The sequence below is a fragment of the Nerophis ophidion genome, linkage group LG13 (genome assembly GCF_033978795.1).
Source record: "Nerophis ophidion isolate RoL-2023_Sa linkage group LG13, RoL_Noph_v1.0, whole genome shotgun sequence".
Lineage (NCBI taxonomy): Eukaryota > Metazoa > Chordata > Actinopteri > Syngnathiformes > Syngnathidae > Nerophis > Nerophis ophidion.
Window position 1 is genome coordinate 15,311,708 of NC_084623.1, and position 12,098 is coordinate 15,323,805.

At 43.5% G+C, this 12,098-nt stretch overlaps 1 protein-coding gene across 1 annotated transcript in view; it reads right to left on the reverse strand.

Moving 5' to 3' along the window:
- LOC133564869 (lactase/phlorizin hydrolase) overlaps nt 1-12,098 on the reverse strand; it is a 28,502-nt gene that overhangs the window by 5,936 nt on the left and 10,468 nt on the right. Inside the window, exons 8-16 of the mRNA XM_061919410.1 lie at nt 10,484-12,031; nt 10,145-10,413; nt 9,716-10,006; nt 9,432-9,630; nt 6,761-6,963; nt 1,670-1,776; nt 1,480-1,611; nt 1,162-1,385; nt 861-1,097 (exon numbers count right to left, since the gene is read on the reverse strand). Of these exons, the coding sequence (XP_061775394.1) occupies nt 861-1,097; nt 1,162-1,385; nt 1,480-1,611; nt 1,670-1,776; nt 6,761-6,963; nt 9,432-9,630; nt 9,716-10,006; nt 10,145-10,413; nt 10,484-12,031 (3,210 nt within the window). The remainder of the gene's footprint in view (nt 1-860; nt 1,098-1,161; nt 1,386-1,479; nt 1,612-1,669; nt 1,777-6,760; nt 6,964-9,431; nt 9,631-9,715; nt 10,007-10,144; nt 10,414-10,483; nt 12,032-12,098) is intronic.

Genomic DNA, 12,098 nt, shown 5'->3' on the forward strand with positions numbered 1-12,098 from the left:
GGCTTCCGCGGCAACACGCACACGACTGCAAGGCATACTGGGTGACACAGAGTACACTAATGGTTGTGATATAAACAATTTTAACACTCTTAGTAATATGCGCCACGCTGTGAAGCCACACCAATTAAGAACGACAAACACATTTCAGGAGAACATCCTCACAGTAACACAACATAAACGCGACACAACAAATACCCATAATCCTTTGTATTCATGACAAATTCCGGACTATTTTATACACCCCGCTAGCAGCAAACCCCCCCGTGCGTCGGTAAGGTGGGTGGGGTTGGGGGCGCGGGGGTTTAAAATATATTCAGGATGTGTCACGAATACAAAGGATTATGGGTATTTCTTGTGTTGCGTTTATGTTGTGTTACTGTGAAGATTTTCTCCTGAAATGTGTTTGTCAATCTTGTATTGTGTGGCTTCACAGCGTGGCGCATATTAGTAAGTGTTTAAGTTGTTTATATCACAACCATCAGTGTACTCTGTATCACCCAGTATGCCTTTCAATCTAGAACTTGTAAATGCGGAGGCTACACACAACATGATGCTGGACCATCAATGGGTTCATACATGTTGTTGATGGTGTCTAAGGCAATGGCTTCACAGCACGTCCATGTTCTTGTAATCAGGATGAACGCTATTGGATAATTGCGGGAACGTTAGCGGCTACAATTGTCATCACTACTCTGTGTAACAGGTTTATGTAGCTCTGAGAGTTGTAAAGGCGGACAACCTCTAATGTATTTCAGCGGGCGGGTACGGTCGTGACAAAATTTTGGTTAGGGTGGACGGCGGGTGGATGACGACTTTGGAGATGCGGATGAAACAATAGCCTATCCGCGCATGTCTATTACCTTCCACTTCTTGGTTTAGACAGTCATGCGGCCCAGAAGCAGGGTCCGGGAATCCATTGCAGGTGATGATGGTTGCGTAGGAGAAGACGGAGGTCTTGGCCAATCGAGGAAGTTTGGGGTCGGAGCGATTGACGTAGAAAAGGCCAAACCTTTCTGAAAAGCCGGTGGCCCACTCCAGGTTGTCCATCAATGACCAAGCCGTGTAACCTCTAACATTCACCCCGTCCAACAAGTAAGCTGCAGGGAAGAACACCAACTGTTACTTTAGTCGACTAGTAGTCGCCATGGTGGCTTTTATTACCTTTCAACACCTGGTTGATGTATTTCTCATAATAGTAGCTCCTGTGGACGTCATTCAGGTCTACAGGCCCACGCTCTGAGATGCCGTTCTCAGTGATAATGACAAGTGGATTTCCATATTCCTCCTTAATGAACTTTAATATTCTCCGGAATCCAAACGGGGAGACCTTTAGCCAGGATGACCCTGAATCTAGGTAAGTGCGATCAGCAATCGTTCCTGCGCCTCTGAAAAAAAAAATGTTTATCTTGGAATCAACTTCAAATTTCTAAAGATTTTATTTCTAATTTCCTCATGACTGATAAAGCTGGAGTTGCTTACCTGTCAGCATCATAATGCTGAAGGTTTCCGTAGTCCACAGGAAAGGCCAGGACTGTGGTGTAATGGTTGAAACCAAAATAATCATAAGTTCCCTTGATTCTTTCAATCTCCTCTGAGGTAAATTCCGGCAACCTGGAGGAATAAAATGTGATACCTTATCCCGTTAAAGAAACCGAAAAGTGCCACTTACCGAGATTTTGGTAGACCAGCTGCTAAACTTCGCCTGCGAATGATCGTCTTCATCATATCGCTGTAGTCGCCGTTAAATATGGGATGGGCAAACCATCCGATGTAGAACTGTGTAAGGTGGAAATCAAACATGTTCGTATGTTGCTGCACAAAATAGTAGTGGAACCCGTTTAAGTCGACGTTCCTCGGACTGGCTGAGTCATGTGGACGTAAGCCAGTATCTCGTTTATTTGCGACTTTCACCCAGGCTTGAGTCGATAATACATTTTGCTAGACAATGTACACTCTATTGCCAAAAGTATTTGGCCGCCCATCCAAATGATGAGAATCTGGTGTCCTAATCACTTGGTCCAGTGTATAAAACCAAGAATTTAGGCATGTAGACTGTTTCTACAAACTTGTGAAAGAATGAGCCGCTCTCAGTGATTTCCAACATAGAACTGTCATAGGATGCCACCTGTGCAACAAATCCAGTCGTGAAATTTCCTCGCTCCTAATTAGTCCGAAGTCAACTTTATTATAAGAAAAGTGAAGAGATTGGGAACAACAGCAACTCAGCCACCAATTGGTAAGCCATGTAAACGGACAGAGAAGTGTCAGCGGATGCTGAAGCGCATAGTGCAAAGACTTTCTGCACAGTCGGTTGCTACAGAGCTCCGAACTTCATGTGACCTTCCAATTAGCCCACACACAGTGCGCAGAGAGCTCCATTGAATGGGTTTCCATGGCCGAGCAGCTACATCTAAGCCATTCACGACCAAGTCCTATGCAAAACGTTGCATGCAGTGGTGTAAAGCACGTCAACACTGGACTCTAGAGCAGTGGAGACACGTTCTCTGGACTGATGAGTCACGCTTTTCCATCTGACAATCTGATGGACCAGTCTGGGTTCGGAGGTTGCCAGGAGAACGCTACATTTCGCACTGCATTGTGCCGAGTGTGAAATTTGGTGGAGGAGGAATTATGGTGTGGGGTTGTTTTGCAGGAGTTGGGCTTGAAAGGAACTTTGAATGTTCCAGGATACCCAAAAATTTTGGACAATTCCGTGGGATGCCACTTCAAGTTCATATGTGAGTAAAAGGCAAGTGGCCAAATACTTTTGTCGATATAGTGTTTATTCTCTCGCAAATTATTTGTAATGCAAGTATTACTTTAAAATGTTTTCATTACTTTTTTGCCATTGTATTTGGAAGGTTAATAACTTTTACGTATGACAAAAGTAAACAAACTTTCAATCTATGTTAGCAAAAAGTACACTTCAATAAATATTGAACATCTTGAAATGCAGTTTTTTAGTCATTTTTTTTTAATGTTTTCACCACTTTGCAACAAATTGGGGATACTTTCTCAATCGTATGTGGGAACATATGAACCATTAATTAGTTGCTTATTAACATAGGGTTAGGGTAAGGGTTAGGGTTAGGGAAGACTCTTAGTTAATGGCTCACTGCTTGTATAATAAGGCCATGTAGAATAAGTACTTAATAAGTACTCAATAATGACTGATGAACTATTTTGCATGTTAATAAGCAACTAATTAATGGTTCATATGTTCCCCATACTAAAGTGTTACCATACATATATATATATATATATATATATATATATATATATATATATATATATATGTATAAAAAAAAAAAAAAAAAAAATATATATATATATATATATATATGTATATATATTTTTTATCCATAAAAAATATATATATATTTTTATATATTTTTTAAATATTTTTTTATATATTTTTATATAAAGAAAAAAGTATATATATATATATATGTATATATATATCCATCCATCATCTTCCGCTTATCCGAGGTCGGGTCGCGGGGGCAACAGCCTAAGCAGGGAAACCCAGACTTCCCTCTCCCTAGCCACTTCGTCTAGCTCTTCCCGGGGGATCCCGAGGCGTTCCCAGGCCAGCCGGGAGACATAGTCTTCCCAACGTGTCCTGGGTCTTCCTCGTGGCCTCCTACCCGTTGGACGTGCCCTAAACACCTCCCTAGGGAGGCGTTCGGGTGGCATCCTGACCAGATGCCCGAACCACCTCATCTGGCTCCTCTCGATGTGAAGGAGCAGCGGCTTTACTTTGAGTTCCTCCCGGATGGCAGAGCTTCTCACCCTATCTCTAAGGGAGAGCCCCACCACACGGCGGAGGAAACTCATTTCGGCCGCTTGTACCCGTGATCTTATCCTTTCGGTCATGACCCAAAGCTCATGACCATAGGTGAGGATGGGAACGTAGATCGACCGGTAAATTGAGAGCTTTGCCTTCCGGCTCAGCTCCTTCTTCACCACAACGGATCGGTACAACGTCCGCATTACTGAAGACGCCGCACCGATCCGCCTGTCGATCTCACGATCCACTCTTCCCTCACTCGTGAACAAGACTCCTAGGTACTTGAACTCCTCCACATGGGGCAGGGTCTTCTCCCCAACCCGGAGATGGCACTCCACCCTTTTCCGGGCGAGAACCATGGACTCGGACTTGGAGGTGCTGATTCTCATTCCGGTCGCTTCACACTCGGCTGCGAACCGATCCAGCGAGAGCTGAAGATCCCGGTCAGATGAAGCCATCAGGACCACATCATCTGCAAAAAGCAGAGACCTAATCCTGCGGTTACCAAACCGGAACCCCTCAACGCCTTGACTGCGCCTAGAAATTCTGTCCATAAAAGTTATGAACAGAATCGGTGACAAAGGACAGCCTTGGCGGAGTCCAACCCTCACTGGAAATGTGTTCGACTTACTGCCGGCAATGCGGACCAAACTCTGGCACTGATCGTACAGGGAATGGACCGCCACAATAAGACAGTCCGATACCCCATACTCTCTGAGCACTCCCCACAGGACTTCCCGAGGGACACGGTCGAATGCCTTCTCCAAGTCCACAAAGCACATGTAGACTGGTTGGGCAAACTCCCATGCACCCTCAAGAACCCTGCCGAGAGTATAGAGCTGGTCCACAGTTCCACGACCAGGACGAAAACCACACTGTTCCTCCTGAATCCGAGGTTCGACTATCCGACGTAGCCTCCTCTCCAGTACACCTGAATAAACCTTACCGGGAAGGCTGAGGAGTGTGATCCCACGATAGTTGGAACACACCCTCCGGTCCCCCTTCTTGAAGAGAGGAACCACCACCCCGGTCTGCCAATCCAGAGGTACCGCCCCCGATGTCCACGCGATGCTGCAAAGTCTTGTCAACCAAGACAGCCCCACAGCATCCAGAGCCTTAAGGAACTCCGGGCGGATCTCATCCACCCCTGGGGCTTTGCCACCGAGGAGCTTTTTAACTACCTCAGCGACCTCAGCCCCAGAAATAGGAGAGTCCACCACAGATTCCCCAGGCACTGCTTCCTCATAGGAAGACGTGTTGGTGGGATTGAGGAGGTCTTCGAAGTATTCCTTCCACCTATCCACAACATCCGCAGTCGAAGTCAGCAGAACACCATCCGCACCATACACGGTGTTGATAGTGCACTGCTTCCCCTTCCTGAGGCGGCGGACGGTGGTCCAGAATCGCTTCGAAGCCGTCCGGAAGTCATTTTCCATGGCTTCCCCGAACTCTTCCCATGTCCGAGTTTTTGCCTCCGCGACCGCTGAAGCTGCACACCGCTTGGCCTGTCGGTACCTGTCCACTGCCTCCGGAGTCCTATGAGCCAAAAGGACTCGATAGGACTCCTTCTTCAGCTTGACGGCATCCCTCACCGCTGGTGTCCACCAAGGGGTTTTGGGATTGCCGCCCCGACAGGCACCAATTACCTTGCGGCCACAGCTCCGATCTGCCGCCTCGACAATAGAGGTGCGGAACATGGTCCACTCGGACTCAATGTCCCGCACCTCCCTCGTGACATGTTCAAAGTTCTTCTATATATATATATATATATATATATATATATATTTAATGTATATATAAATAACTACAAAAATAAAATACTAAAATAATAAAAAAGTAACAGCAATCGTAAAAAAATAGTGGTGATAGTAAATAATTTTTCTTACTTGAGGCAATTTATTGACATGTAACATAGTAGTTCTATTCCCCCCCCTGCCCCCCCCCCCCCCACACACACACGATCATTCATTTCTTTTCATTGACTTTGACATAACCACAAAGGGGATTTTACTAAAATGATACTAAACAATACTACAAAACATGTTGACATATTTTTTTCATTTAAATGTCCCCTTTGAATTTGGTGTAGATAAAAGTTGTCAATCATGTATGTTGATGTTGGCTTAAGTGGTCTTTGAGTAGGCTTGGCCAAGTTTTTTTTTGTGGTTAATTTAAGTACAGTGTTTTATTTTTCTGTATTCAAACACAGTGTTACTGTTCAAACTGTGTGTAATGTTACAGTGGCCAGAAAGATTAAATATACTAGTTAAATAAAATATCTGCCTTGTTTTTAATGGCATACTACGTTACTGTCTTTTAATGTTAGTCAAAGCTCGGTTGGTAGAGCGGCCGTGCCAGCAACTTGAGGGTTGCAGGTTCGATCCCCGCTTACACCATCCTGGTCACTGCCGTTGTGTCCTTGGGCAAGACACTTTACCCACCTACTCCCAGTGCCACCCACACTGGTTTAAATGTAGCTTAGATAATGGGTTTCACTATGTAAAGCGCTTTGAGTCACTAGAGAAAAAGCGCTATATAAATATAATTCACTTCACTTCACTTCATTATGGTGGTACTTAGTGAAAAAATCTATCTATCTATCTATCCATTTTCTACCGCGGAGCCTATCCCGGTGGCACTCGGGCGGAAGGCAGGGTAAACCCTAGACAAGTTGCCAATTCACTGGTCTAATAATTACGTTTTTCCCCCAGGAGCTTCCGTAGCTTCTCATCTCCCCTTAATTTAAATCCTTGACAGAGGTGCACATAGAGCAACAACATGACTACAAATGGCAGCATCGCAACAAACCTATTCCGACATCAAGCCCAGATGAAGAAATGCCAGTCTTCATTAAGGGAACAACACCGCTGCTACCAGCAAACCCGACCTAAACTGGTTCCACTGGAGAACATTTCAGTAGGGAATTGGTATTGTGGTGTAATAATAATATTAAAACCTGCAACACTTTACCTGCACCACTCGTCTGGCAGCATCGATGTCCTCCTGCTTATAAGGGTTTCTCGGCTCTGACCAGTCCGAGTTGATGGTGATGGAGATGATCCCTCCCTGCTTGGATCGGAACTTGTCGTTGTAAAGGTGCCAGGCCTCGGCGTGAGATTTTATCAAGTTATGGCCCACAATGTAAGGCAAAGTGCCGGGTCTAAAACTGATCCCTGGAGTGGAAAACAAAAGCGGAGTAAGTAATGCTATTGTCCTCTCCAAGGTTCTCATAGTCATCATTGTCACCGACGTCCCACTGGGTGTGAGTTTTCCTTGCCCTTATGTGGGCCTACCGAGGATGTTGTAGTGGTTTGTGTTGTGGTTTGTGCAGCCCTTTGAGACACTAGTAATTTAGGGCTGTATAAGTAAACATTGATTGATTGATTGATAATGGCGTGACATTAGGGCTGCGAATCTTTGGGTGTCCCACGGTTCGATTCAACATCGATTCTTAGGGTCGCGATTCGATTATAAATCGATTTTTTCGATTCAAAAACGATATTTTTCCGGTTCAAAACGATTCTGTATTCATTCAATAACAGGATTTCAGCAGGATCTCCCCCAGTCTGCTGACATGCTAGCAGAGTAATAGATTATTTTATTTATTTAATATTTTATAATTGTAAAGGCCAATGTTTTATCAACTGATTGCAATAATGTAAATTTGTTTTAACTATGAAACGAGCCAAACATATGACGTATTCATCTCTGTGAAAATATTGGACACAGTGTGTTGTCAAGCTTATGAGATGCGATTAAAGTGTAAGCCACTGTAACACTATTGTTCTTTTTAAAAAATGTTTATAAATGTCTAATGATAATGTCAATGAGGGATTTTTAGTCACTGCTATGATGAAATTATGACTAATATTGATACTGTTGTTGATAATATTCATTTTTGTTTCACTACTTTTGGTTTGTTCTGTGTCGTGTTTGTGTCTTCTCTCAATTGCTCTGTTTATTGCAGTTCTGAGTGTTGCTGGGTCAGGATTGGTCTTGGAATTGGATTGCATTGTTATGGTATTGCTGTGTATTGTTTTGTTGGATTAATAAAAAATTATAACAAAAAAAATAGATTTTTTTAAAAATGAGAATCGATTCTGAATCGCATAACGTGAGCATCGCGATTCAAATTCGAATCGACTTTTTCCCACACCTCTACTTGACATTTTTAAATATTAATGAATTATATTTAAATAGCGCCTATTTCTAGTGACTCCAAGAGCGTTACACTGAGAACCCATCATACTTTGGATGGTGGTAAGCTACAATTTTCGTCAGTCGGGGGCAGACTGCCGAAAATGTGGCTGCCGAAAATGTGGCTGCCGACAACACCCAAACATTCATTCAAACATGTAAATTATAGTGAAGTGAATTATCCTTATATAGCACTTTTTTTCTAGTGCAGAGGTAATGAACCTACGGCTCTAGAGCCAGATGTGGCTCTTTTGATGGCTGCATCTGGCTCTTGGATAAATCTGAGCTGACATTGCTTAACACGATAAAAAATGAATAATTCCATTTGTAATCACACTGTTAAAAATAACGTTCAAAATATAAAACATTCTCATGCTTTTTTATGTTCAAGAAGTTGCAATAATGGTAAGAAGTAATTTGGTTAGTGTGGGGGTTGCCCTCCTGGGGGTTCATCAGACCACCAAGAGCTTGTTTTAGAGTTACAATATTGTTTTATTTTATTTTTCTCTCAGTTGCTTTACAGCAATTGTCTTTTTCTCTTTCGTCCTCACTCGTGCTCTGGCTCCAGCCCCAACCCTGTCTCTCCTCCTGGCTTCTGTTTATAACAGAGCGACAGGTGATTAGATAACAAGGCCCAGGTGGGCCGTCTACGCACCTGTCGCTGATTTCGAGGCCGGTCCTGGCAACACCCCGCTTTACTGCAGGCTCGCAGGCCACGCCCCCTCCACAGTTAGCTTCAGAATAACAATGTTATTATAAAGAATAAGAGACCTATTATACTCTGGAAATGTTGGTCTTACTTAAAAATGCACGCGTTTAGTTGTGTTCAGTGTTAAAAAAAAAATATTATATGGCTCTTAGGGAAATACATTTTAAAATATTTGGCTTCTTGGCTCTCTCAGCCAAAAAGGTTCCCGACCCCTGCTCTAGTGACTAAAAGCGCTTTATATAGTGAAACCAATTATCAAGATCTTTAAGCTACATTTAAACCAGTGTGGGTGATAGGCGGGCAAAGTGTCTTGCCAAGACAGTGACTAGGATGGCGGAAGCGGGAATTGAACCTGGAGCCCTCAAGTTGCTGGCACGGTCACTCTACCATTTGAGATACGTTGCCCCAGTAATGCCTCTTGTGAGTACGTGACTGTCAATCCATTCATTTAATTCCTGCCGCTTATCCTGTTCAGGGAACTGGGAAAAGAGGAAAGGTATATTCTGGACTGGTTGCCATCCAATCCCAGGGCACATGCTGTCATTTTATTTAGAGTCTGCAATTACTCTTACAGGCATATTTTTCTGGTCTCTGGAGGCAAACTGGAAGCAAAAGCAAACTTGAAAACCCAAAACCACCTGACAATGAGATAGGGACGCTAAGCAATCCAATTCCCTTTTAAAGCTTGGTATGAAATATTTCATGCAAAATAATGGAATTTAAAATAAACTGTACCTGGTGCAGCAGCTCCATAACCATGGCCAACATTTGCGATATTGTAAGGCTCATTTATGGTAATCCAAAATTTCACTTTGTGACCCAGTCGGCTAAAAATGAGGTCAGCATAATCCCTGAATTTTAGGATAATTGTTTCATTCTCCCATCCTCCAAGATCTTGCAGAGCTTGCGGAAGATCCCAATGGTAGAGAGTGATCTGAAAGCAAATTCAATAAGTCATTGAGTTGACACAAATCTAAAAACTTCTCATTGCATTCATAGACAGTAAGATGAATTCTTACATGAGGTTGGATGTTTGCGTCAAGCAGGGCATCTACCAGTCTAAGGTAGTAATTTAGTCCCGCTTCATTTACGCGTCTGGTGGTGCCGTCAGGAAGAACCCTTGGCCATGATATGGAAAAACGATAATGTGTCACCTTAAGTTGCTTCAACATGGAAACATCCTCGTCTATCTTGTGGTAACTGTCGCAAGCAATGTCCCCATTATCATCGTTGTACACTCGGAGGGGAGTGTGAGCAAACTTGTCCCATATGCTGAGACCTTTCCCGTCTGCTCTCCAACCTCCTTCGATCTAGAAGCAGTGGATGTCACTTATTTCAGAAAACGGCATCAAACACACATGAGTCACAGGTAATGTGACATAGTCTGCAATCACATGCAAAATGTGTTTACTAGATCTGCTGCAACTACACGTTACTCTACAAATTACCTGGTATGACGCTGTTGCAGTACTCCAGATAAAGTCTTTGCAGAAATGTCCATAAAGTGGCTTTTCGTCCTCTGGTGTAGGAAAACCATTGTTCTTTATGACTTGGTAGTAGTAGTGGGCAGAGTACTTAGGAGTTCTCGGGCGGTTTGGGTTCTGGAAGTCAACATGGTGTAACCCAAATCCAACTCTGAACCCATTAAGCCACTCAAATGAATCCATGAGAGATGTCGCTATGTATCCTTTCACCTTCACTCCATCAAGATCGTAGGCTATCATGACAAATCACATCGAAAATGAAATCTGATGACATAAACATTTGTAAAGAAAGGGTCAGTTTACCTTTGAGAGCCTCATTAATATAGGTCTTGAAATAAAACACCCTGGCAGAGTCATCCCAGCTTGTCTTTGATTCCGTTGCTACTCCATTCTCAGTGATGTAAATCTCTGGATCGCCATATTCCACTTTTAGCCAGTTGAGGATTCTCCTTAAGCCCCATGCCACAGCTCGCTGGTTGCTGATGGCAGTAGCTTGGGAATCACCTTCCTCTTCTTCCGTCAAGTCACGATCATGTTCATATGACTGAGGCTTAAGCCGAGCTGTCATATGACTAACAATCTTTGTAGTGTAATGGTTTAAGCAGAACATGTCTGCAGTCCCCCTGATGTACGTCTTTTCTTCTTCAGTGAAATAAGGTAGTCTTGAATCTGGAAGACCTTGGAGTTCACTTTTGTTTCCCACCTGCCACTTCATTGCATCAGGATAGTCGCCGTTCTTGAAAATTGGGTGTGCAAACCAACCCAAACGAAACTGCATGGCACGGTCCGCAGCTTGGATTTCGCGTGGAACATTGGCGTCTTTAGGTTCAACCCAGTCAGCACTGAGCGCGATGGATACTTGTCCCCCTTGGGAGTTGCGGTAGTTTTCATCGTACGTGTGGTAGGTTTTGGCGTGTGCTTTTATCAGGTTGTGTGCAACTCTATAAGGAGCAGTTCCCGGATTCTTTACATTTGGTGGAATCTTTCCAAGTCCGTATCCCGACCATGCTATTGTATGTGGCTCGTTAAATGTAATCCAAAATTTCACTCTGTCTCCAAAGGTAAAAAAGCAAAAATCACAAAAGTCATTAAAAAGACCGATCATGTCTGAGTTCTCCCAGCCGCCAATATTTTGCAACTCCTGAGGGAGATCCCAGTGGTACAATGTAACCATCGGGGCAATGTTGTTTGCCAAGAGGCCATTAATGAATTTGTTGTAAAAGTCAACACCCTTCTGGTTTAGGGAACTTCGCTGACCAGAAGGAAAGATCCGGGACCAGGACAATGAAAAACGATACGATTTTACCTGCAGTGCTCGCAGCATGTAGAGGTCCTCATCAAGTCTGTGGTAACTGTCACAGGCCACATCTCCACTGGCATTGTCTGGTATAGTGCCCGGTTTTTGGGTGAATACATCCCAAACACTCGGTCCTTTCCCATCGACATTCCAGCCACCTTCAATCTGGTAAGCCGAAGATGAGACTCCCCAACTAAAATGTGCTGGGAAAGTGCCGTAGTGGTATATCTTTCTTTGGAATTTTGACTGGTGAGAAAATTTCTCCCAGATAATCATTGACGTGGATGGAACTTCTGAAGGAGGTAAAACTTTCAAAGGAGGGTTGAACTGCATTGAGATCACTTTCAAACCATCCTTGGGTGAGCCAAATCCATTTTGTTTTATAACATGGGAGTAGAAGTATGCGGATTGTTTTGGGGTTCTTGGCCTGTCCGCGTCTTCAAAGTTGACAAGATGAAGGCCAAACCTTTCACCGTAGCCTTGTTTCCCCTCAAATCCATCCATTAGTGACTGCACTGTGAATCTCTGCACATCCACCCCATCCAGTGATATTGCTACAAAATAAGAAATTGTTTAGAAAACCAGGAACCAGTAGAAATTTGCTCTTGTAAAATACATTAC